The 26,077-nt window shown below is 45.6% G+C and overlaps 1 protein-coding gene across 9 annotated transcripts in view; it reads right to left on the bottom strand.

The window, feature by feature from the left end:
* The window catches only part of SCMH1 (Scm polycomb group protein homolog 1), a 211,157-nt gene that overhangs the window by 13,407 nt on the left and 171,673 nt on the right, over positions 1–26,077 (bottom strand). For all 9 annotated transcript variants that reach the window (XM_055138836.1, XM_055138835.1, XM_055138842.1 and 6 more), the window contains 2 exons: positions 5,318–5,518; positions 3,339–3,530 (listed from right to left, as the gene is read on the bottom strand). In XM_055138836.1, the coding sequence (XP_054994811.1) occupies positions 3,339–3,530; positions 5,318–5,518 (393 nt within the window). The remainder of the gene's footprint in view (positions 1–3,338; positions 3,531–5,317; positions 5,519–26,077) is intronic.

Genomic DNA, 26,077 nt, shown 5'->3' with positions numbered 1-26,077 from the left:
ACCCTCTCTGGGTAAAAGGAAACTGAAGAGGAAATGAAATGGAATTGGCACTTCACTGGATACTGGCTTTGGAAAAACAAATGTATAAGGAACATTATTGGGACCATCCGGGAGATTTGAATATGGCCCATACACATTAGGTAGCAGATTTTAATAATTTTTACACAGATTTTACACAGCTCTCGAGCCTGGAGAGGACATGAGTTTTTGCTTTTAGGAGATAACTACAAGAGGAGTTACAGGTCAAGTCTCGTGTTCAGTTACTTTCCAATGGTTCAGTAAATTAACAAAACAATAGATACAAATATAAATATATAAGTTCAAGACATACTATTTTATAATACTATAGCACTGCACTGTTGTCTCATTGTTCATCAATTTGCTCGAGCAGGAACCAGTAACGTCTCCATTGTGAGACTTGTTGTTACTGTTTTTGGCATATAGAATACGCCACAGGAGAGCTTGCCAGGCTCTGCCGTGCGGGCGGGATACTCTTGGTAGCTTTCCGGGCTCTCTGAGAGGGACAGAGGAATTGAACCTGGGTCGGCCGTGTGCCAAGCAAACGCCCTACCTGCTGTGCTATCGCTCCAGCCATACTTAAAAAAGAAAGAAAGAAAGTACTGCAAACAAGTTAAGTGGTCAACGCAGGCAAAGTGTGCCTGGGTGCTCGTTATATTATTTGTCCAAATTTTTGTAGGCTTGCGATTTTTTTCAAAGTAAAACACTGGATGCCAAAAGCTAGCCTCAGTGTCAGTAAGGAAGCCCAAGGGCAGAAGCACTGGATGGCTGTGTTCACTATAGTTACCTCATCTGCAGCAGTGGGCAGTCGGGGGAGGACCCTAAGCGGGAGGCGATCGTGGAGAGGGATGGGCTGACAAGAAGGCAGAGGGCTGCAGTCTGCTCCTGCCTAACTGGGTGGGCCTGCAGACCTTCAGCAGGCAGAAGGGCATCGCCAGGCAGAAGGGAGTGCGGGGGTGATCCAGTGGGCAAAGCCAGAGAGAGCACCTATGGAGAGCGCGCTGGAGGCAGCCAGAAAGGCTGGCGGTGGTGGAGCTGGGGTCAGCGGCTTCCCGTGGGCAGACAGGCAGAAAAGGCGAGGGAAGGAGCACGGCGGAGTTGGAACCGCAGGCGGTGTTTTGGCTTGTCTGGGCATAGCTGAAATGCTCACTTCAAGGAAGTAAACAGACAGGCGAGAGCAGCCAAGCCGCTGCGCACCCATTGTGAGACACAGGTTAGAGAAGGCGGGAGGGAGGGAGGGAGGGAGGGAGGTCAGCCCCAAGTTGGCGGGCTCAGTTTGAAAATGAGGACCGAGAGGGTGGAACGCGGTAACTTGGGTTTTTGTCTTTTTCTTGGTGAGGCACGGAGCAACGGCGGCTCAAGCTGGCTTCTTACCCGGGGGAAGAGTCAAGGTGGAACCAGCCCCAGTCACGGCTGTGCCCCGACCCCAAACAACCTTAGAGTGCAGGCCCAGGACCTGCAGGGCCCCCGGTGCTACCAGCATGCTGCTTCTGGTTTTAGTGATGATACTGCATCTGAGAGCTGGGTCCTGAACAGTGCCAGTGGCCGCAGACCCACAACCATGTCTCCATGTGGCCAGGTCCCAGGGGCCGTCTAACTCGAGTACTTCCAGTGCAGCTCAGTGTCCTGAAGGCCAGTATTTGGGGACAAGTAAATGGGGCTGAGCATTTACCAAGCCACCTCTGCCTCCAACCAGCCTTCTCACACCCAGCCCAGACTTCCAGCAGAACCATCGAAACGCAAACCATTGCCCCTTTGTTCTCTGAGATTCCGATGCTAAAAGATGCTAAAAGAAAGCAACCCGGGGCCAGAGAGATGGCACAGGCATTAAGGCATTTGCAGGCAGGTGATCCTGCTTCCAATCCCTGGCAATGGCATAAGGTCTCGAGCCCCAAACTGGCCCCGCTGGCCCTGTCACATTCTTATCCCCTGCCCCAGATGAACAACAACCACGACAAAAACAACCCAACAAAATAACAACCCAACAAAACTGGAAGCAGCCTACAGCAGATTAGGTTGAGAAGTTATCCCTGAACAAAAGAAATCAGGGAGTGGGTCAGAGATAGGCCTGCAGGGCCCATGCAGGCTAGACCGGTCCAGGACTGGTAGAGTCCCGTTTCCCTTTGCAAGCCACGTGAGAATGCTCCTCTGGGGTGCAGGAGGGAGAAGCGGGCAGAGCGGGTGAGCAGTCACGTCCCCGGCAACATTCTCCGGGAGCAGCACTTTATTAGGAAGGCTTCTGCTAGACTCCGCTGAAAAGGCAGGGGCTGGAGAGAGCACGCAATGAGCTGGGCCCAGGCACTGCAATGCAGGGGGCCTGGGTTCCAGCTCTGGAGTCAGGCTGTCCCAGAACGCCACCAGGAATGACCCCAGAGCACCATGCCAGGAGTATTTCCCAAGTACTGCTGGGGGTGGCCCCCAAAGAAACAAAAAAGAAAACCAGCAAGGCCATTCTGGGGCTGAGACTGATACTGAAGGCTGGAAGGGGGGCACCTTTGCCACTTATGCTTCCCCCCGCCCCAGCTGACAGCACCACCTCTTCTCTCCTCTGGGTCGGACAAGGCCACAGGCTCCTGAGAGGGCTTCCTTCCTGTTCCTGGCGATGACCTACCTGGCTAGGTGTAGGGCTGAGTTTTCCTTCCCTCCCCGTTGTTCTGTGTCCCGGGCGCCAGGTCCCAGGCGCAGAGTTCCATTCACTCCTTCACCCCTCTCGGAAGTGCTTAGTCACTGATCTGGCCACGTGGCATCCGCTCTCCCCTGCTGGATCTCATGCGTTCACTCAGAAAGTTATTTTCCAGCTCAGTTAGAAACAGCAGGAACTTGAATTGACTTGCCAGACTGGCAGTGCTGGAGGAGCTGGGGCCACGCGCCAAAGGGAAGCGGGGATGGCCAATCACGGGAGAGCGGATTTCCCAATCTGGAGCCGGAGACGGAATCTTCCTGCTGGCAGGGGAGAGCGCCCGGAGGCGTCTGCTGCCGGGTCCCCACTGGGTGACGGACCAGGGACTGCGTGTGTGGTGGCTCCCGGTGCTGCTGGGAGCTCAGGAGGGGACTACGGAGCACCTTTTTGTCTGGGTCTGAAAATCCCCAGAAAAGAAGGTGGGTCCTGGACAAAATCCTGAAAAGAGTCAAGATGAGGGCGTGGGGGGGGGGCGGGGGGCCAAGGCGTTCTCAAGGGGGGCAGAGGTGAGGGCCCGCAAACCCGCCTGCTGGACTGGTCGGCGTCAGGCTGGAGGGTCTGAAGGTGGTCCTGGGACCCCTGGCAGGCGCTGCTCACTAACACTGGCCCCTTCGAACCCAGGCCCCATCCCAGCTCCTACCTGGTAGGTACCTGTCGTGGCTGTGGCTGTACTCTGTGGTGGACAGTGACAAGTGGGTTTGGCTAAAGGGCTGGTTGCCGAACAGATTCTCACTTCGCAGGTTGCGGCAGAGTTTCTCCAGAAAGCGGAGCACGTAGGTGATGCTGTTGACTGCCGGGAGGTTGAGGGTGTGCTGCTCCCGGTCAAACACGGCTGCGGAGCCGAGCAAACAGGGCTGAGCATGTTGGCGGGGCTTCGCGGCGCAGACTGGGCAGGAGGAATCCAGCCCACTGCTTGCCTCCCACTTACCTGCTCCCACAAAGGCGATTCATGCCCACTTTCCTCCCTCCCTCCCCGGTTCCTCCCTCAGGGTTTGATTTTTTTTTTTTTGCCTCCACCTAGGGCTTGCAATAGTGGGAGTGGCCAGGCTGGGTCTGTTTCATCCGGGATGCTGGAATGATTTTAATCAACTTGTGAAAACAACCGTGAACATAATTCTATCTCCTCCATCACTTGGCTCGGCCTCCTCCAGGAAATCTGTTCACCGAGGGCACCATTTCAATAGGATCAGAGAAGCCGGGGAGGAGAGGAGACCTCGGCCGTTGGCAGCCCCTGTTTGGGTGTACAATTCAACCAGGGATGAGGGCACTAGGATTTCAGCAAGGTTTGGAATGATTCCATGCCTGCGTTTATTTCTGTTCCTATTTGCTTTAAACACGGCCCCATAATTCCTAAAAAGTGGAAGAGCTCTGGTTTTGTCTCTGGGGGCGGCAAGGAAACAGGGAGGTCGCTGACTCCCAGGAACCAGTTTGGGGGCAGAGAAAGAATCCTAGATGAAGGTCAGATGCTCGTCGTTTAAAAAAAAAAAGAAAAGAAAAAAAATGGTGGTGAAGTGTGTCAGGCCCTGTCATGCTGCATAGAATCACAGGGCATGGTGACCGGGGGCCTCAGAAAGACAGAAAGTCTGAATTCCCAGTTCCCGTCACTCAAAAACGTGCCCTCCCAGTGGCTCCCCTCGGCAGGAGATCAGTTGTTCTTAACTACTCAGCTCCAACACCACTCGCATGCATTTCTCTACTAGAACACCACTGACAGTGAGCTGTGAGCGTTTCCTGCCTGCCAGCGTTATTTTCCTTCCTCCTCTTCCTCCTCCTCCTCCTCCTCCTCCTCCTCCTCCTCCTCCTCCTCCTCCGACCAGTCTCTGGCTAGAACCTCAGAGGCAACCGTGAGGCTCAATAAATACTTGCTAAAAGAATACAGCTGCTTATTTCTGGGGTCTTCTGAGTCAGCTGGGTTTCCTCAGCCATGACAACATGTGTTGGGGAGGAGGTGGAGGCTGTGGAGGGGTGACAGTTGGGGCCGTCAAGCGAGGCCAACTCGTCACATGTCTGGAGAGTAAACAGCAGAGTGCAGGACTTGGGACGACTCAAACAGACAACACGCACGGCAGGGAAAAAAAAAAGCAAATTTTCTTTATAAAAGCAAATGGGGAAGAGGAATGTGCAGTTGAGTCCAGCAGGAAATTAAGAAAAAATAATTCTCTGCACCTTGCCCTGGACCTTGGGCTAGGGACTGGGGGCTAGGGAGAGAAGCAGAGGTCTGTGCGGTCCGCGCTCTCCCAAAGGCCACGGGAGGCGGAGGCCGACGGGAGAAACTCCGCATGCCACCACACGGCCCCCTCCGGGTTCTTTCTTCTGAATTGCTTTTCGACAATTCCACACTCATGCTCCTCCACCGGGGAAAAGCGAGGCAGAAGAAGGACAAGGCAGCTAAGAGGAGTCAGCGAGAGGCTCAGTTCACATTGGGCCAAGGTGTTCTCCGTACGCACAGGGCCCGGAGGGGCTCTGGAGAGGGGGGGCAGGGGCTCCCTCAGAATGAGAGCGCTCACACTTCTCCAGGGCCTGCCCGGGTCTGAAGCCAGACCCGGGTGCCCTGACGGAGACGCATCATCGGTTGAGGTTTGCCCTCGGCCAGGAGGCCGTCCCGCCCAGGGTGCTTACCTGAGATCACCTCACCCCCGTGGCCCTGTTTGAGGAAGCTGAAGACCGTTTTCTGGTGATAAGCACAGTCGATGCAAGCCTGGACAGCCTGCTGCAACACCACCGAGGCGCGGGCCGGTCCAAAGTGGTCAGGGAGCTGCTGGACCTTCTTCTTATCTAGGTGGGGGCCCGTGCTGCCGTTCTTGTTCAAGTAAATACAAACTGCGGGAGACAGAGAGGCAAAGGAGCTGACTGCGCGTCCCCTAGAGCAGAGGTTCAGCCTGCCCCCGCTCACCCCCGCCAGGTCTCCCGGCTGCCAGGCTGATGAGGCACTGCGGCGGCGCCCGGCGGCTGCCAGTCCCAGCTGCCTGGCCACAGGCTCTAGGAACACAGCCGGCTGGGAGGACAGTCCAGACCCGACGCCACAGCACACAGCCTGCTCTCTGCGTGGCTCAGTCACAAGCACGTGGGGAGGACCTCCCAGGTGTCTGCACTTCCTTTCCGGCTGCCTCACGTGCTTGTATCTCATGTAGAAGGGGCTGTGGGGCCATGGCAGCATTGGCACAAGTGTTTTATGTCCGTGTGTGTGTGTGTGTGTGTGTGTGTGTGTGTGTCTGTGTGTGTGAGACAGCACTGGTCACTTGCTTTCCTTCCTACTCTGGGCCTTGGAGTCCCTTTGTTATCTTCTGTATCAATATGCATCGCCCCCCCATCCCACCCCCATGAGTAAGAATAGCACTGTAGCACTGTCGTCCCCTTGTTCATCCATTCGCTTGAGCGGGCACCAGTAACGTCTCCATTGTGAGTAAAAATAGAAAAAAATATCATAATGCAGAGAAATCAAAAGGGCTGGAGTATCTGATTTACGCCTCAATTCATGTGGTAATAACATGCTGTGTTTCTCTGGTCTCCTACACCGGCGGGGAGGCCGAGCACTGACAGGCAATCCTACACCGCAGCTTCCTTGGCCCCGGAGAGGGCCCTGATGCAGGCACACTTAGTGGTGTCAGGGGCTACTCCTGGCTCTGTGCTCAGGGGACCATGTGGATCCAATGGGGGTGAGGGGTGTGGACACACGCAAGGCAATGGCCTCCCTGCCACACACCCGCCCCCACTCCCTGCCCCGGCCCCCACCTTGCCCTTCTCTTGTTGACCTGCCTGGAGCGGGCTCTGTGCGGGGGCTCTTCTTCCCCACAGTCACTGCTTACTAACGGGAAGGGCAGGAGGGGAAAGCGCCTTTTGCTCTTAAGGATTAGGCAAAAAGTTGTCTTTCCATGGGCTGCGGAGAGACTGCTTAGCTGCATCCTATCATTTGGAAAATAAGGGGCTCGTAAGCCAAGTAACTCTGAAGATTCTTCCCTTTTATCGTTCTCAATCTAAGGGGGAGACAGAGAGAGAAGGATATAAGGGGATGAAAGTCAGTAAGGTGGAGGTAGGGTAAGGAAGGTGAGAGGAGGGAAAAAATGAAAGTGGAGGATAAACAAGATGAACTGGAATAAAACCTTTAATTCGGTTCTCTCCTAAACTCCACCAAGACAAGCCAGATAGTAAGAAAGAAAGGAGCACTGTAGCACAGTCGTCCTGTTGTTCATCGATTTGCTCAAGCGGGCACCAGTCACGTCCCCATTATGAGACTTGTTACTTTTTTTGGCATATCAAATACGCCACAGGGAGCTTGCCATGCTCTGCCGTGCGAGTGGATACTCTCGGTAGCTTTCTGGGCTCTCCGAGAGGGACGGAGGAATCGAACTTGGGTCAGCTGAGTATAAGGCAAATGCCCTACCCACTGTGCTATCACTCCAGTCAAGAAAGGAGATAGCATAAAATTTTGGAAACTTTAAAGCAGACTGGCCAAGCAGCAATAGATTTAGCAGACTCAAGAAAGCATCTGATCATTTAGAAAAGGCCCGAGAGGGGAGAGGCAGGTGTCTCTGGAGGTGGGTGTGAAGACAGAGTTAATTAAAGAAGGACTGGTTGAAGTCAGCTGTGAGATTGTAAGGATTTCTGTGTCATAATGACATACTTTACTGGAGACAAAAAAAAAAAAAAAGAAAAATCTCCACGATAAGAAAAGTAGTGAAAAGTAAATGAAAACATATGTCTGAGAAAACACAGGAAATGTTCACAGCACCTCAGTCAAAACAGTCTCAAAGTAGAACCAAACCCAGATGTCCATCAACCAGCGATGAGAGATGCAAGTGGTAGGAGACGCATTTCTGGGCTACTTGGCAGGAGGAGAGAGGGGCCTCCTGCCAGGGCGCCTCTCAAGACATTACTCCGAGGCAAAGAGACAGAGACAGAGAGGTAGCCTCATTCTATTTATATTAAGATCAGGACAGGAACATGCAGCCAAGAGTGACAGAAGCCAGAATAAAGATGAGAGTGCAGACTGACTGAGGCAGGAGGGGGCTGCTGGTGCCGCAGGTGGGCTTGACGCTGGCTGTGGACTCAGGGGTGCTCACGTGGACTGAAATTCACCAAACTGTACACTTGGAATTTATAAATTAAATGTGAAACTAGGAAAAAATACAGTCGGTTCAGTGATGATTAAAAATATTGAAAGATATTGAAAGAATTTTTTCAGGTGGATTTCTCCAGGGCTTAGTAGATGTAAAGATAAAATCTGTAGAATACCAGGGCAGTTTTAGAACATGCCCGCCCCCCTCCCCGCCAATGCCTTGCCATCCCTCCCCTCACGCTCTGCCACACTGGACAAATATAGACAATGTGGAAATAACACGCTGTCAGCTGAAGGAACTGGCAGTCTCCACTCCTGCTGGACACTCACTGTCGGAATTCAATGACCAAGTGTGAGGAGACAAAGTCACCCTGTGCTGAGAGAGCCAACAGCGGGAATGACCGTCGGGCATGGTGGGCGTGAACTGCCCGTCCTAGTCAAGTCAAAATAGTCACCAATGCACAGAAGAGACACAGCTACCGCTGCTCAGTCCTACACAAACTGTTTTCTAGGCTCACTGGGAAATTTATAATAAATGGGTAAGACTAACATTACTTAAACATTTTGAGGTAACACTGATTTACAATTCGGTGTCAGTGTTGCAATTTCATACCTCTCTTCAAAATATGTTACCAAACCAACCATACCCACCGCCTTAGTACCAACAACCCCTAGCCACACATTTGGACCCTTCCTTCCTCCCTCCTCTCCTCCACTCCTATCCTTCCTTCCTCCCCTCTTCCCCTCTCTGCCTCCCCTCCTTCTCTACCTTCCTTCTTCCCTCCCTTCCACCCCTCCTTCCCTCCCCCTATCCCTCCCTTTTTCTTCTCTTTTTTGGGGCCATACCTGGCTGTGTTCAGGGGTCACTCCTGGTGGTGCTTGGGGGCCAATATGCAGTGTCAGGAATTAAACTGGGGTCAGCTGTGTTCAAGGCAACTGCTGAGCTCCAGTCTCTGAACTCCTTTAAATTTTTGTTTTTAATTTGGGGGGTGGGGGCTGAGCAATAGTATAGCAGGTAAAGACCTGACCCCTGAGTCCGCCGGGAGTTAGTTATTCCTGAGTGCAGAACCAGGAGTAACCCCTGAGTACTACTGGGTGTGGTTCAAAAAAACAAAAAAAAATAAAAGTATTTTTATGATATTAATATTATTTAATATCTGAAGTGCTGCTGCCTCATGCCCACTGCCAGGGTGCTGGGATCCTGACGTCATTATCCCAAGGTCTAGCACCTCCGTTACTTTAGCATCCTGAGATCACAGTTCTGCTGGGAAAATCTCGGGGTTTATTTCCAGTAGGGACTGCCTAATTCCTTACACTGTTTCTTTATACTTCACATATGAGTGAGATCACCTGGCCTTTGCCTTTTTCTTTCTGACTCCCTTTGCTTAGCATGTCATCCTCCAGTTCCATCTAAGTTGTGTCAAACCGCATGATTTCATCTTTTCTCATAGCCGAGCAGTATTCCATTGTGCATACAGACCACAGCTTCTTTCATTTCTTTACCCACTCATCTGTTATTGGACTTGGGTTATTTCCAGAGCTTGGCTATTGTAAATAATGTTGTGATGAACATAGGTGTGCATGTGTTCTTTAAGAGGGATGGTTTTGTGTTGCCGGGGTAGATGCCCAGAGGTGAAATTGCAGGGGAAACTTAATTTTTCTCCAAAAATTCTTAATTTTTGGAGAAGCTTCCAAAAAATTTCCGAAGAGACTGAACATAGAAGCAATGGTCCCAGCAGCAGCAAATGAGTCACATTCTAGCCACATTTCTGTCAGCTCTTGCTGATTCTGGACTTCTGGATATAGACCATTCTCACTGGTGTGAAATGCCATCTCATGATCATATTGATTTTCATATCCTTGATCATCGGTGATGAGGAAAATTTTTGCACTTGCCTAAAAACTATGGCGATCTCTTCTCTCCCTCTCTTTTTCTCTCTGTCCCCCCCCACCGCCTCCCCCACTCCAACCCCCACTCAGCTATGCTCAGATAGACAGCAGAACCAGGCAGGGCTCTTAAACCTGGAGAGATGGCAGGACTAGGCAGGCTTAGACACCCAAGGATCTCATCTATATGCATGTGGCCATGGCCAGAGATTAACAAAAGTTGAGACATTAGGGAACCTCTGGGGTACAGTCCTCGAGAGCCCCAGCAACAAGATTTCAGACTAGAAAAGTGTGCATGGAATAGAGAACAGTTTAGGGACAAAACCAGGTATCATACACTAGAGGTGAGTGGGTGTCAAGGGACAGGACTTAGGACATCATGCACTGGATGAGGCATAGGATGAATAATGTCATCACTTGTATCACTTGTAGTCCCGTTGATCTTCGATTTGCTCGAGCAGGCGCCAGTAACATCTCTATTTGTCCCTGTCACGAGCTAGTGCAGCCCAATGATATCTGCTCGCTCCAGGAACAGGAAGAGCCTCAAATCATTCATTCAGAGATTTGACAAAGAAATCTGACCATCTAGTTGGTGGGCGGCCACGAGGTCTTCTGATGTCCCGTGGAATCCAGTTGGTAACAGCTCTAGTCCAGCAGTCGTCTCTGAATCGCATTACATGACCGGCCCATTTGATTTTTGACGCCTTGGCAAAGTAGACAGCATCCCTGATTTTTGACCGTCGACAGAGGTTAGAACTCCGGATTCCTTCTCTCACTTGAGGTAAGCAGAATAATGTCATACTTGGGTTTTTGTTTATTTCTTTTTTTTTGGCCACACCTTCTACTTCTTCTTTTGTCACTCCTGGCTCTACACTTAGGAATCACTGCTGGTGGTGCTCGGGGATGCTGGAGATCAAACCTGGGTCGGCTGAGTGCAAGGCAAGTGCCCTACCCACAGGACTATCACCCTGGCCCTAAACTAAAGCTTCTGAGTTTTGTTTGTTTCTTGGTTTTGGGCCACACCCAGCGATGCTCAGGGCTTATGCCTGGCTCTGCACACAGGAATCAGTCCTGGTGGTGCTCAGGGGAACCATATAGGTTGCTGGGGATTGAACCCGGGTCAGCTGCATGCAAGGCAAGTGCCCACCCACTGTGCTATCTTTCTGGTCCTCTTAGTACTGTATACAAATCTTTCATACAATTCTCAAGAATCCACAAGCTCAAAAAAAAAAATCCATCTTCATGCTAACAGAGAGACCAAAAGACCAACACACAGGCAAATATTAATCACGCCAATGGACGGAATGCCAACAAAACTCTGCACGTGGGGGAGCCTGGAAGAGGGTGGCCCCCAGCACTGCTGGGTCTTGGCACAGAGCCATCAGGCAGGCACCACTGACCCAGGACAGCCAGGAGAGGCTCCTGGGCCCCTGAGAAGCACCCACAAGTCTGTACCTTGAAGTCTGAGAGAATTTTCCTGGTGGTGAAGCTCCAAGTACACTGTCACAACGATGCCAGAAAACTTACTGTTCCACCCATGCAGAAAAGTCCAGGGGTTCTGCTGAATTTGTTATCTCCTCAGACCACTCACCCCTCCTCCCCCAGCCCTGGCCCCTGCCTAACCATGTTGCTTTTCTGGACTGATTTCAATCTGCATCCCTTTCTTCCAGAAGTAAATAAATAATGACATGCTGATAGTAATGATAAAAACAAATCACATGGCTATCTTTATGTAATCTTTGAGGAACTGTGTGTTTCTCTCCCCATTTTAAATAGGGTTATTTTTTTTGTTGCTGAGCTTTGAGAGTGCTTGAAAATTTGGAATATTAGCCCTTTGATGGATGATGTGTGAATACTGTCTTCCAATTACTGGGTGTCTCTTAATCTTAGTCCCCATTTCTTTCCCAGTGCAGAAGCTTTTAGGTGTGATGCAATTCTATTTGTTTCTGCTTCTGTTTTTCTGACAGTGTGCTCCTATCATCAGAGATTCCTCTGAGGTCAAGATCGTAGAGAGTTCCTACCTCTGTTCTCCTCGGTGCATTTTGTCGAGGCAGGGTTTCTATCCAATAGAGAGGCAGATCTTTAATCCATTTTGATATAATCTTTGTACTTTGTGTAAAACAGGCATCTAATTTCTTCTTCTTCTTCTTTTTTGCATGTGGCTATCCAGTTTTCCTAGCAGCATTTATTGAAGTGCAGGGGTGGGAGTGGGCAAACTCTTCTGCTCCACTTAGTGCACCTGGTCCCTTTGTTGTAAATCAGCTCAGCTGCCTGTACATCTGAGGGCTTATCTCTAGGCTTTCTATTGTATTTCACTGACCTGAGAATATGTCCTTATTCCAGTACTACACAGGTTTGTTTTGGATTGTTGGGCCACACCTGGAGATGCTCGGGGGTTGCTTCCTATCTTGGTGCTCAGGGGGACTGAACCCAGGCCAGCCAGCTTTCTACTAAGCATGCAGCCAGCCTGACAGGATATGTCTATGACTACTCTGCAGTTTTGATGACCATAGATGTGTAATATGAAGCCTGGAAATGCACTGGCTCCCCTCTTTTGTCTCAGAATTGCTTTGGCTATGGTTTTGGGAGTTCTATATGATTTTTTTTTTTTATTTTTGGGTCACACCCAGTAATGCTCAGGGTTACTCCTGGCTCTGCACTCAGGAATTACTTCTGGCGGTGCTCAGGGGATCATATGGGGAATCTATACAAATTTTAAAAATATCTGTTTTATGTCCTTGAAAAATGCCCTGGGAATTTTGATGGGTATTATGTGTACTATCTTAATTTGTGTTAATTAATTTGTGTAGGGTGGTCGTTTTAACAATGTTGATGCATCCAATCCATGAAAAAGGAATATGTTTCCATTGCTTGTGTCTTTTACTTCTTTCAGAGCTGATTTTTAATTTCCATTGACCAGGTCATTCACCTCCTTTATTAAATTGACTCTGAGATATTTCAGTTGGTAATTGGAAAAATTTATTTTCTATATTGATGCTTTGATGTTTAAATTTAAGAATGCAAGAGATTTCTATGCATTTATTTTGAAGTCTGCTACTTAACTATACAAGTTTGTGGTTTTTAAAAATTTTTTTTAGTGGGCTATTCAGAACTTTGTGTATACAATATCATGTCATATATTCTGTACCAGTTTAAATTCCTTTGATTTTTCTTTGTCTGATTACTGTGGCAAGAACTTCCAGTACTAAGTTGAACAATAGCTGTGAAAGTGAACATTCTTGACTCATAAGAAAGGCTTTCAGTTTTTTTGGGGGGCTGGAGCAATAGCATAACGGGTAGGGCCTTTGCCTTGCATGCAACCGACCCAGGTTCAATTCCCAGCATCCCATATGGTTTCCTGAGTGCAGAGCCAGGAGTGACCCCTGTGCATCGCCGGGTCTGACCCCAAAAGCAAAAAATAAATAAATAATAAAATTAAAAAAAAAAAAGGAAGGCTTTCAGTTTTTCCTCTTCCGGGATGTGTAAACAGTAGTTCTGTTGTATGTAGCCTTTACAATGTTGTGATAAGTTCCTTTAATCCCAATTTTTGTTGAGGGTTTTCATCAGAGATTGATATTTCATAACTATATTTTCAAGAGTTTTCCCTGCATTTGTGGAGATATTATGGTTTCTATCTTTCCTTTAATTAATGTGTTGGTTTGCATGTAATGAATTATCCTTGCATGCCTGGGATGAATACCACATGACTGTGGTATTGGATGCATTTGATGTACTGTATTCATTTTGCTAGAATTTTAAGGAAGATCTCTACCTCTATGTCCATCAAGAGACAGTGGTTTGAAAATTTATTGTTTGTTTTTGGGGTGACACCCAGAAGTGCTCAGGGTCTATTCCTGAGTTGGTACCTGGCAGGGGCAGGGGTCCAGGTCACTACTCCTGACAGTTCTCAGGGGACTATATGCAGAGCTTATTTGGTCCAGATCCCCTATATATAAAGCATGCAGTCAGCCCTTTGAGCTCTTTCTCTAGCCCTGAAATTTCCCTTTTTTTTTTTTTTTTTTGCTTTTTGGGTCACACCTGGCGATGCACAGGGGTTACTCCTGGCTCTGCACTCAGGAATCACCCCTGGCCATGCTCAGGGGACCATATGGGATGCTGGGATTTGAACCCGGGTCGGCCGCGTGCAAGGCAAACGCCCTACCCGCTGTGCTATCTCTCCAGCCCTGAAATTTCCCTTTTTAAATAATGTCTCTGTTAGCTTTTGGACTCACAGTAATGTTGGTTTTACAGAAACTAATCATACAGATTTCTGTGGGTTTTTTCCCCCATTTCCTGAAGGAGCAAGAGATTGATGGATAGTAGGTCCTCTCTAAAGAAGTGGAAAAACTCACCTGTGAACCCAGCTGGCTCCATGCTTTTGTTCTTAGGGAGATTACTGCCCTCCTCCTGCACATACACACCCCTTGGGGATATTTTTGACACCCATCAACTTTCTCAAAAGCAATAGGTCTATTCAAGTTTTCTATTCCCGTTGACTCTAGAAATTACCTCCTTCTTCTAGGCTTTCCAGCTTGGTGGCACATAGTTGTCCACAGTTATCTCATATATCACTATCACTATTATTGTCATCCCATTGCTCATCGCCCCGGTTATTTATGATCTAATTTATCAGCATTATCTCTTTTCCTTTGTGAATCGAGCCTGGGGTTTGTCAATATTACTGATTAACAAACAAACAAACTCCCCCCAAAATAACTCTTGAGCTTCAGAGAGGCCCACAAATTGCTGCTTTTTGGATCTTCTTTACAGTTATCATGCTCACAAGTTCTGTATCACTGTCATCCCACTGCTCATCGATTTGCTAGAGTGGGCACCAGTAATGTCGCCATTGTAAGTCTTACAAAATTTCACAAATTAGCAGTTACAATAGGTGCTTAAGCAGTAGGTTCTAAACTGTCACTTCCAAATAATTAAAATTGAAATATAGAAGCCATTTTCTGGTGAATTATCCATTTGTATTGTCAAGCAGTTTCCTAATTGCTCATTTAAACTGAAGACAATTTGCTTTTTAGGAAGTGGGAAATTAAATATTGTAGCCTAGTTCTCCCTCTCGGAGAACCTGGCAAGCTACCGAGAGTTTCCTGCCCCCACAGGAGAGCCTGGCAAGCTCCCCATGGAGTATTCATATGCTAAAAACAGTAACAATGATGGGTCTCATTCCCCTGACCCTGAAAGAGCCTCTAATGTGGCACTGTTGGGAAGTACGAGTAAAGAGAGGCTGCTAAAATCTCAGGGCTAGGACGAATGGAGACATTACTGGGCCCACTTGAGCAAATCGACGATCAACGGGATGACAGTGATACAACAGTCATAGGACTCATCAAAAATCAGAGTCTAGTATGCGTGCTTTCCCTTAACTGATGTATGTGATCTGGCTCTTCATCCTTAAGAGACTAAGATTTTTAGTTTATTTATTTTTGGCCAAACCCAGCAGTGCTCAGGGCTTACTCCTGGCTCTGCACTCAGGGATCACTCCTGGCAGGGTCTGGAGAACCAGATGCCAGGGATCAAACCTTGGCCAGAGATGTGTAAGGCAAGCACCCTTCCCACTGTATATTCTCTCTCTGGTCACAAAATAAAATTTTTAAAGGGAGTATAGGCAAATTTTATTTACTTGATGGATAAATATCCAGTTGCCTCTAAAAGTTTTGTGATTTTTGATATTTGAGTAATATGTTTATATTTTATTTTAGTTTTAGTTTTTTGCTTTTTGGGTCAAATGATGTGTTGGCTTCTCCTTAGCAGTGCTATCATGGTTGAGCAGTGCGGTGGTGTTTTTTAGCTGTGGTATTCTCTGCAAGATGTGAATGCAATGCTTACCACATCAGGCGTCTATGAGAACAGTTGAGATGACATAAGTTGATGTGGTAGCCAGTGATTTATCTACAATTCATAGAATTTAAAAACTAAAAACCCCTACCACCCATCCACCCACCCAAAACCAACTGGTTTTACTACTTTACATTGTGTCTTATATTTCCCTGTCACTGAATTTGTATTATTCTGCTATTTATTACTTTAGTGTGCTCATTTTAAAAATTATTTCACTTCTATTTACTTTGGGTTTTCTTTGTTGTACTTTTTTTAGTTTCTTGAGGTGTGAGATTAGGTTATTTATTTGTACCTGTTCTTGTTTCCTGAAGAATGCCTATAGTACTATGAACTTCTCTGTTGGTACTGTTTGTGCTGTGTCCCATTCTGATAGCTCTTGTCTTCATTCTTGTTTGTGTTCAGGAATCCTTTTATTCCTTTTTTGTCTTTCTCTTTGACCAATGGTTGGCTGTTCATTAATATGTTGTTCAACTTTCAAGTGTTTCAGGTCCCTTTTCCAGTTTTCTGTTTGTGGTTTATTTCCAACTTCAAAGCACTATGATCTAAGAGGATATTTGATCTTATTTCTATTTTCTTGATTTTATGGAGTCTTATTTTGTGTTCCAGCATGTGGTCTTATTGAAGAGGGAGTGAACAGGGAAGGACTAGAGAAGAGGAGCAAGGGTCCATACCTCTGATGGCTCATGTTATACACTTTAATTTACATATGTGATCTGGTTGGTCTTCCCAACCTTATTTGCATAAGACCAGAAGACAACATCTTACACGCCCATCTAAGGGGATGTGTGATATTATTGGTTGTCCCATAAATCACCTTGCATCTTTTTTTTTTTTTCTTTTTGGGTCACACCTGGCGATGCTCAGGGGTTACTCCTGGCTCATGCACTCAGGAATTACTGCCAGCCCTGCTCAGGGGACCATATGGGAATTGAACCTGGGTCGGCCACGTTTAAGGCAAACGCTCTACCCGCTGTGCTATTGCTCCAGCCCCATCGCCTTGCATCTTCATTTGCAACGAGGTTAGTTATTTCCAATCAGATGATTTTATATTCTAGTTATTAGAATATAACTTATCAGATATCAGAAACAATTATGGAATGGGGGCACATGATATAAGTAGGCCCAGGTCACTTTCTTCTCGACACTTGTTATATAAAAGAGCCGTAAAACAGAAGCCCTGTGGTAGTCAGTATTATACGCTGTCCACAAGAACCCAGAGTTCTAACATTTTGTTCTAGAGAGTGAACCATGAGTACTGATGAATAATATGTATTTTTGGACTATGGAGAGCTTTATCAATGACTGTTAAACCCATTCTATGTCTTTTTTTGTGTGGGGTTGTTTTTTTTTTTTTGCTTTTTGGGTCATACTTGGCTATGCTCAGGGGTCACTCCTGGGTCTGCACTCAGGAATCACTACTGCTGGTGCTCGGGGGACCATATGGGATACCAGATATTGAACCTGAGTCAGCCGCATGCAAGGCAAACGCCCAACCTGCTATACTATACGGTACTCTACTAGTACTCTTGCCCTCGTGTCTTTCCTTAAGGTAGCTGTTTCCTCATTCTCTCTCTGGTTCATCTATGCAGTAGTAAGAGTATATTAAAATCTCCTATTACTGCTGAGCATACATTATTTTAAACCACGCAGTTTCGTGATGGTTTGTTACGTTGCAAAAGATTATGAGGACAGACTGTGAAAACAGAATAGGCTGCTGCAATAACAAAACCTAATGCACACTGCCTGGCTTTGGGATTGTGCAGCAGAAAGAGGTATAAAAGGCCACAAAAAGTATAAGTGAAAGCTGAAAGAGCCTTGAATTAATTTTTTAATATCATTTTTTATTTTTTCCCCATGTTTTGGTGAAGAGGTGAAACAATGCTGGGTACCAGGGGATCACCCCCAGTGATACTCAGGCAACTGAGCCACAGGGTTTGATGCTTGGGCTCTGTGATGTGATACCGCTCAGGCCCAGGAGTATTTGGGGCGGCCAGGGTTTCACCCAAGTGCTGACAGTGGGGCATGAGGTGCTGGGGGTCTAGTTTGGGGCCTCGTGCATACAAGGCAGGCACTCAGCCCTTTAAACCATGTCCCCAGCCCCAAAGAAGAGTTTTAGTGGAATTCTAAAGGTCTTGAATTTTAATGGAATTCTAAAACTCTCTTGCTTGCTGATGAGAGTTTTAAGCAAGGAAAACCTTTTTGAAAGATCCGAGGGAAATTTGATATATACCTTCCAGTGACATGGAAACGAGAGATGTACACAAGAGAAGGAAATAATAGCTCAGGAGATTCGATTTCTCAGACAGAGAAATCAAAGTGTCACCTTGCTTCTTACCGTCTAAGAAAAAATGCTAGAGGAGCTTAAGACAAGCGAAAAGCCCAGGAATCACAGCCATCAAAAACTAAAACAGTTTCTAATTTGTAGCTTGGTTTCCAGAGGGCAAATAATTCTAAATTAGGAAATGGACAAATCTACAGCAGAATAACAAAATCTATGTTAAGATGTCAGAATCATTTAAGACTCATAATTCATAGACTCTCCCAACCCAAAGACTCTCTAAGAATTTATCAGGGCAAGACTCCCACCAGGGTTTTCAAGAATCTTAAGGGCCCTGTCTCACAGCAGCTGTACAGGAAGTCCAAATAGAGAAGGGATTTGTGGTTTGTAGCTTTTGTCTAATGAAGTAAATCCAAATAGTATTCATAGAACCACCCCCCCCCCAGTTTTCTAAAAGAATAATTCTGGTGGAAACACTGTCTTCTTTGACTAAAAGGATAACATAGTATAAATGAAAAGAATCAATCCTTTGATCCTCCCAAATCTCTTATAGGTGGAAGATGATGAAGGCAATCTTAATGTTCTTTTCTTTGTTCTAGAGGGGAGGGCTTGGATCACAGCCAGCTGTGCCCATGTGATACTCCTTATTCCGTGCTCAGGGGTCAGTCCTGATAGTGTTCAGTGAAGTATACATGATGTTGGCAATTAAACTGGGGTTGGCTGTGGCTGTGTGCAAGGCAAGTGGCTAAGTTCTTTTTTTTTTTTTTTTTTTTTTTGCTTTTTGGGTCATACCCGGCGATGCACAGGGGTTACTCCTGGCTCTGCACTCAGGAATTACCCCTGGTGGTGGTCAGGGGACCATATGGGATGCTGGGAATCAAACCTGGGTCGGCTGTGTGCAAGGCAAATGCCCTACCCGCTGTGCTACTGCTCCAGCCTCAAGTGGCTAAATTCTTATACTGTATTTCCAGTCTGAATATTAGTTTCATTAAGGGTAAGAAAGGACAATTCAGGGGACAAAACTAAAACACATGGAAAACAACTTCCAAAAGTAGTACTGAATCTAATTAGGGAGTTGGAAATATGTGTCTGCTGGATTTTGGAATTTCTGTAGGTCACTCTGTCTCTGTCACCGTGTGACTGCCAGGTATCAAGGCTGGAAGTTTCTTATCTTTGAATGGAACACCCTATGCATGTCCCAACACTGTATACTGGGTATGTGGGTTGCAGATACATTTGTTTCTTTAATTTACAGGTCTTCAGATTGGCAAGAACAAGGAGCCATCCCTGACACTCTATATCTGAGAGGTCTCACTTTTACCCAGACTTGATTTAGAAGATGCAACTCTGGGTCAGGTGTTGATGTTGTAAAGGTAATAGACTTTTGGGGAACCTTGCAAGGGGAAGAACATTTTGAGTGGTAAAACTGTCAATAATTTATATTCAGAGAATGAACTGGAGGTTTTTGTTCATTGGTTTTGGTTTGGGACCACACCTGGCTCTATTCTTAAGGTTCACTCAATTCTGGGAATTGAACCCAGAGCTTCACATATGCAAAAGGAATTTCTCTACCACCGACCCACATCCCTGGCCCTTAAGCTATATGTCTTCTCACTTTTTTTTTTTTGGGGGGGGGGTGGTTGTTTGTTTTGTTTTGGGTTCCTATCTGGTCTTCAGGGGCTATTCCTGGCTCTGCTCAGGAGTGACTGGCTATGCTCGGAGAACCACATGTGGTGCCAGGGTATGGCCCAGGGTTGTAGCTGCCGGGACTGATTAGCCATATGCAAGGCAAGTGCCTTCTCCCTTGTGCGATCTGCCAGCCCTCACTTTGTGTGTGTGTGTGTGTTACCAGAGATTGAATTCAGGTCTCCACACATTCATGCTACGTTCTACCACTAAGCTATGTATCTCTTGACTCCTGAAGTGGTTTAAAAGTATGATTCACACGCATATGCTGCCCGAGCCCATGTGCTGCTTGTGCCCACATGGCCGAGCACATGCAGTGCCTGAGCACGTGTCGCCCGCATCTCCCCTCTTGCGATGTGTACTTTCCTGCTTTTGTGTCTAAAGCAGGATGTGTGTAGGGGCTCTCTTCGCCCTTGGAGAAGCCCACGTTCTCTCTTGAGTGCATTACTCTCTCTCCCTCCACACCTTAAAAACCTCCAAATAAAATCTATTTACTTCAAAAAAACAAAAAGTATGGTTCATAATCTGTTGATTCACTTCTCATTGTGAGGTAAAATCTATTTCCCTTTTCTTGAATCTAATATCTGTGACAACAGAGCTTGAACAATAGAATATGGTGGAAATGATACTATGCTAATTTCTGAAAGGTTTAAGCCTTAAGAGAAGGGTAGCCTCCACTTTCTATCTCCTGGTCCTTTCACCTGAAACCCCCACCCGCTATGAACTGACTGCCCAATCCACCTTTGGGGAGGTCCAAGTAGACAGTAATCAATGACAAGCACCCACTTTGTTTTGTTGGTCTTGGGGCCACACCTGGTTGTTCTCGGGACTTACTCCTAGCTCTGTGCTCAGGAATCATTCCTGGTGGTGTTTGGGAGATCAGATGGGTGCTCGGTATCAAACCTAGGTTGGCCACATGCAAGGAGAGGATTTTACCCACTGTACTGTCTCTTGGCCCCCCAAGCACTCCCCCCTGTGGTGCTGGGGAATGAGTCTTCGGCTCTGACATGGAAAGCACTCATGCCTCCTCTTCACTACTTCTCTGATCTCACCACCACATTTTTAGGATATCCCAAGGAGCGCTCAGGGCAAGTAGGGGGTGGGGGGAGAAGCTTCCAACAAAACTTGGCCTATAGAGCTGAGACGATTCAATGTGAGGGTCTAAGGATGCAATGCTGTTTGGGCTCTGCTGTGCCGGGACCAGCAGGGCCAGCCCAGTTTTTCTGGAGGGGGGTTCTGGGTTATACCTGGATTCTGGGATACATGATGCTTTGGGAGACATTTGCTGCTAGTAACAGAATAGCGGTCCTGTACATAGAGAGCATGCACCCCTGGCACTGTCATCTCTCCAGCCTTATTACATTACTAAAGGGCTATTCACAGAAACTCCTCTCACTCAGTACATTCATGTCCAATTGCCAAGAAACATTTTCAGGGCTGCAGAGATAGTTCAGGGCTGGAGCACATGATTTGTAATATAGTAGGTTTGAGGTTTGATTCCCGGTACTGTATGGTCCTCTGAGCATGGCCGGGAGCAACCCCCTTAGGACTTAGCTGGGAATGGCCACTGAACACTGCTGGGTATGTTACTCTTTGTTCCCCCAAAGAAATAGTCAAAGGCAAAATATTTTAGTTGGAAGAGACAGAGCAAGAATTGGAACCAAACATATTGGTATTAGATTGGGATTTCCCCCTATATATTTTAATTCAAAGTAAAATATATGATAGAAAAAATTAAACAACTAATTTCAGGTGCCAATAGTACATGAGCAGGGCATTTGCTTGCCATATGGCCAACCCAGGTTTGATCCCTGGCATCCCATATGATCCCCAACCACCACCAGAAGTAATTCTGGAGTGCAGAGGCAGGAGTAATCCCTGAGCATTGCTAGATATTACCCAAAAAGCCAAACAAACAAAACCCCCACTAATTTCATATTTGATCCTAATAAAAAATAAGATTGGGAATTTACTAATATGGTAAGGTTATCACAGATAAAAATGCACAGACAGCATGTAAAAACAGATGGGCAGTGAATGCAGATAGATGAAATTCCTAAAAAAGAATTAAAAAAAATCAATGCTAGAGATAGAAAACACTGTAAGAGGTTGAAGAATACTTATGACTGGCTCATTTACAGACTAGACATGGTTGAGGAAAGTACTGCTAAGCTTGAGGCTAAGCTCTCTAATTTGACAAACAAAAAGCAAGAAGACTGAAAATAAACTCAGTTCAGAATAGACTAGTCAACAATGGCATGAAAATTTACAAATGGTGTAGCACACGGATAAGGAGAAGATCGGGAGGTAAAAAATAAAATAGGGGATGGAGAGAGAGTAGAGTGAGTAGGGTGCTTGCCTTCCCTGAGCTGGCCTAAATTTGATTCCTAGGACCACATGTGGCGCCCTGAGCAAAACCAGGTACGGCCCTAAAGCCAAACTAAACCAAGAAAAAACAAGCAAAGACCAAGAATTTCCGCAAATTAATGCAAGCTATGAAAGCACAGGTATAGGAGATGAGAAAATAACAAACAGGGTGAATTCCAAAACAAAACAGAACCTACTCCCAGCATACTCTAGTCACATATAAATTATACTGCATTCACATTACATTATCATATAAAAAATAAAAAGAAAGAAAAAACTACTGAAGAAAATCAGAGGATAAAGCCATTATGTACAGAAAGCAATAATAGGAATGATATTAATGGAGCTGGAGTGATGGTACAGCAGGTAGGTGCTTAATGTCAACCCAGGCTCAATCTTTGTCTCTGTACCACCTAAGGTGCCCTGAACAAAGCCAAGAGTTTTCCTTGAGCACAAGGCTAGAAAATCCTCGAGCACAACTAGATGTGACTCCAAAATATCCTTCCACAAAAAGAAAAAGAACTGGGGCTAGAGCAATAGTACAGCGGGTAGGGCATTTGCCTTGCATGCGGCTGATCCGGGTTCAATTCCCAGCATCCCATATGGTCCCCCGAGCACCGCCAGGAGTAATTCTGGAGTGCATGAGCCAGGAGGAACCCCTGTGCATCGCTGGGTGTGACTAAAAAAAAAAAACAAAAAGAATTATATTCTTAGGGCCAGGAAGATAGCTCAAAGGGCTGGATCATATGCCTGGCGTGTGGGTCTAGGTTTGATCCCCAGCACCGCATGGCCTCCCAAGCACCATTAGGTAGAGTTCTGGCGGCCCCCAGTATTTCTGGGGAAATCTCCAGAAGAGCCCCCAAACAATTACACCTTTAGAAAACATACGAGTTAAAAAAAGAACAGAGTGAAATACATAAAATATTAAGAGATATTAAGAGAAAAAACACAACAACCTAGAATTCTGCACCCCACAAAATTATCTTTCAAAAGTGGAGAGGGGCTGGAGCAATAGCATAGCAGGGAGGGCACTTGCCTTGCATGCAGCTGACCTGGGTTCGATCCCCCAGCACCCCATATGGTTTCCTGAGCCTTCCAGGAGTGATCCCTGAGCACAGACCCAGGAGTACCACTGGGTGTGGCCCCAAAACAAAAAATGAAATCACCACTGCCCCCCTCCAAAAAAAATATAACTGAAGGAGAAATACTCTCCAATGAAGAAAAATTGAGGGAGTTTTTCATTGTTACATTTTTCTTGCAAAAACTGTTTTTTTCCCTTTTTGGGGCCACACCTGGTGATGCACTTACAAGGCAAGTACCTTATCTCCTACCCTCTTGCAAGAAATGATAACAAACTTCCTTAAAGAAAAGGAAAGTAATATAAACCAGAGACTGAGATCTATATAAATTTCTTTATACATAAAGAATATATATCAAAAACAGAAGAAAAGAAAATAAAAAATTATTTATTTTTAACTGATAAAAGTTTCTTTGAAATAAATACAGTAACAATATATTAAACTGATTATTTACATATGTGTATTTATATGCTATGTATATTTATAGGTAAGTGAAATGAATAACAGCAATCATAGAAGAGGTGGGAAGGAGGCATTAGGATTATTTTATTATTATAAGGTAACTCACACTATCTGTGAAGTTGGAATGGTCTTATTTGAAAGTAGGTTTAATTTGTATTAGACAGTGGAATAGTTTTAAATGTTTACACTTAAAACTCTAGAGTAATAACAAAAGCCAAAAATGTATAAATTTGATATGCTAAAAAGAAATAATATAATCATGAAATTCTCAGTTAAAATTACAAAAACCAAAAAGGAGTAAGAAACAAAAATGGATTCAGAAATATAGAAAAAATGAAAGATTAACAAATATGGTAGATAAGTGAATCTGCAGAAAAACCTAGGCATGCGGGACCCGTGACTGAAATCTCCAAGCTCACTTGGAGCAGGAATGGGCCTCCTCCTCACATCTCCCAAGATTACCAGCAGCTTTACAGTCACTCCCACAAACTGCCCCTGGCGCCATATAATCTCATCAATGGCCAGGGTCCAGAGACTCAGAAATAAAGCTCCAGGAAGAAAGCAACATAGGCCTCACCCATGAGTGAATCTGCTCTATAATTGTATCCTAAATTTTAGAATTCCTGGAGCAACCTTTCATACTCTACACCACTGATGTACTAAGAGTAGCACAGAACATTTGATTTGGTTTAGTAAATACATTAGTGATCTCTTAGATAAGGGTTTAATGGCTCCAGGACAAAATACAACAATCTTCACACACTTTCCTCTAAGGAAACTTCATTGTATCATTTTTAGCAGATTATTCATAACAAACAATATAAAATTAATTGTTTAGGTTCTGCTTTGGGGAGCACAGTTAGGGATTTGGGGTGGAAAATCCTGAAATATGGGAAGGTGCAATGGTGATGGGATTGGTGTTGAATATTAAATTTAATGAATTATTGTGAACAACTTTATAAAATAAAATAAAATAAAACAAATAGGATAGTTATCCAACAAATCCATCATAGCTTAAAATATCAATAGTCTAAATATATCATTAAAGACACATTCTTTTTTTTTTGTCTTTTAAAAAAAATTTTATTAGTGAATCATCATGAGGTACAGTTGCAAACTTATGAACTTTCATGTTTGCATTTTGTTTACATCCCTCCACCATTGCCCATTCTCCTCCACCAATGTTCCTAGTATCCCTCCCACCACCCCCACCCCAACCCCCACCACCCCACCCTGCCACTGTGGCAGGGCATTCCCTTTTGTTCTCTCTCCCATTGGATGTTGTAGTTTGCAACAGAGATATTGAGGACCCTCATGTTCAGTCTATAGTCTACTTTTGGTATGCAGCTTTCAACCCGAGTGGGTATTCCGAACATTCTCTACTAGGTGTTCCCTTCTTTATATCTGCTGCCTTTCCCCTCAGCGTTTGAGGCCAGTTTCCAAGCTGTCAGGTAGACTTCCTAGTTCTTATCTCTACAACTCTTGGGCATTAGTGCCCATTATGCTATTTTATATTCCACATATGAGTGCAATCTTTCTATGTCTGTCTCTCTCTTTCTGACTCATTTCACTCAACATGATACTTTCCATGTTGATCCACTTACATGCAAATTTCATGACTTCATCTTTTCTAATAGCTGCACAGTATTCCATTGTGTAGATGTACCAAAGTTTCTTTAACCATTCATCTGTTTTGGGGCATTCTGTTTTTTTCCAGATTCTGGCTATTGTAAACAGTGCTGCAATGAACATACAAATGCAGATGTCATTTCTACTATACCTTTTTGCCTCTCTGGGATATATTTCCAGGAGTAGTATTGCTGGGTCAAATGGAAGCTCAATTTCTAATTTTTTGAGAATCATCCATATTGTTTTCCAAGGGGCTGAACCAGTCGACATTCCCACCTGCAGTGAAGGAGAGTCCCTTTCTCCCCACATCCATGCCAACACCGGTTGCTTTTGGTTTTTTTTTTTTTTTGGATGTGCTGTGAGATGATATCTCATTGTTGTTTTGATCTGCATCTCCCTGATGATTAGTGATGTAGAGCATTTTCTCATGTGCCTCTCAGCCATTCGGATTTTTTCTTTGGGAAAGTTTCTGTTCATTTCATCACCCTATTTTTTGATCAGGTTGGCAGTTTTCTTCTTGTAGAGTTCAACCAGTGCCTTATATATCTTTGATATCAACCCCTCATTGGATGGGTATTGGGTAAATATCCTTCCCCATTCTGTAGACTCTCTTTGTGCTTTGGTCACTGTTTCTTTTGAGGTGCATAAGCTTCTCAGTTTAAGATAGTCCAATTTATTTATCTCTGCTTTCACTTGCTTGGCCAGTGGAGTGTCATCTTTGAAGATACCTTTGGCTTCAATGTCATGGAGGGTTTTTCTGACCTTGTCTTCAATGTACCTTAGGGATTATGGTCTGATGTTGAGGTTTTTGATCCATTTTTTTTTTGTTTTTGTTTTTGATTCTTTTTTTTTAATTTTTAAATTTATTTATTTTTAATTAGAGAATCACCGTGAGGGTACAGTTACAGATTTATACACTTTTGTGCTTGTACTTCCCTCATACAAAGTTCGGGAACCCATCCCTTCACCAGTGCCCATTCTCCACCACCCGTAAACCCAGCGTCCCTCCCACCCTCCCCAATCCCATCTCCCCCCCACCCCACCCTGCCACTGTGGCAAGGCATTCCCTTCTGTTCTCTCTC

Source organism: Sorex araneus, chromosome 5 (genome assembly GCF_027595985.1).
Source record: "Sorex araneus isolate mSorAra2 chromosome 5, mSorAra2.pri, whole genome shotgun sequence".
Classification (NCBI taxonomy): Eukaryota; Metazoa; Chordata; class Mammalia; order Eulipotyphla; family Soricidae; genus Sorex; species Sorex araneus.
The sequence above is the reverse complement of the archived record's forward strand: the minus strand, read 5'-3'. Positions and strand labels throughout refer to the sequence as shown.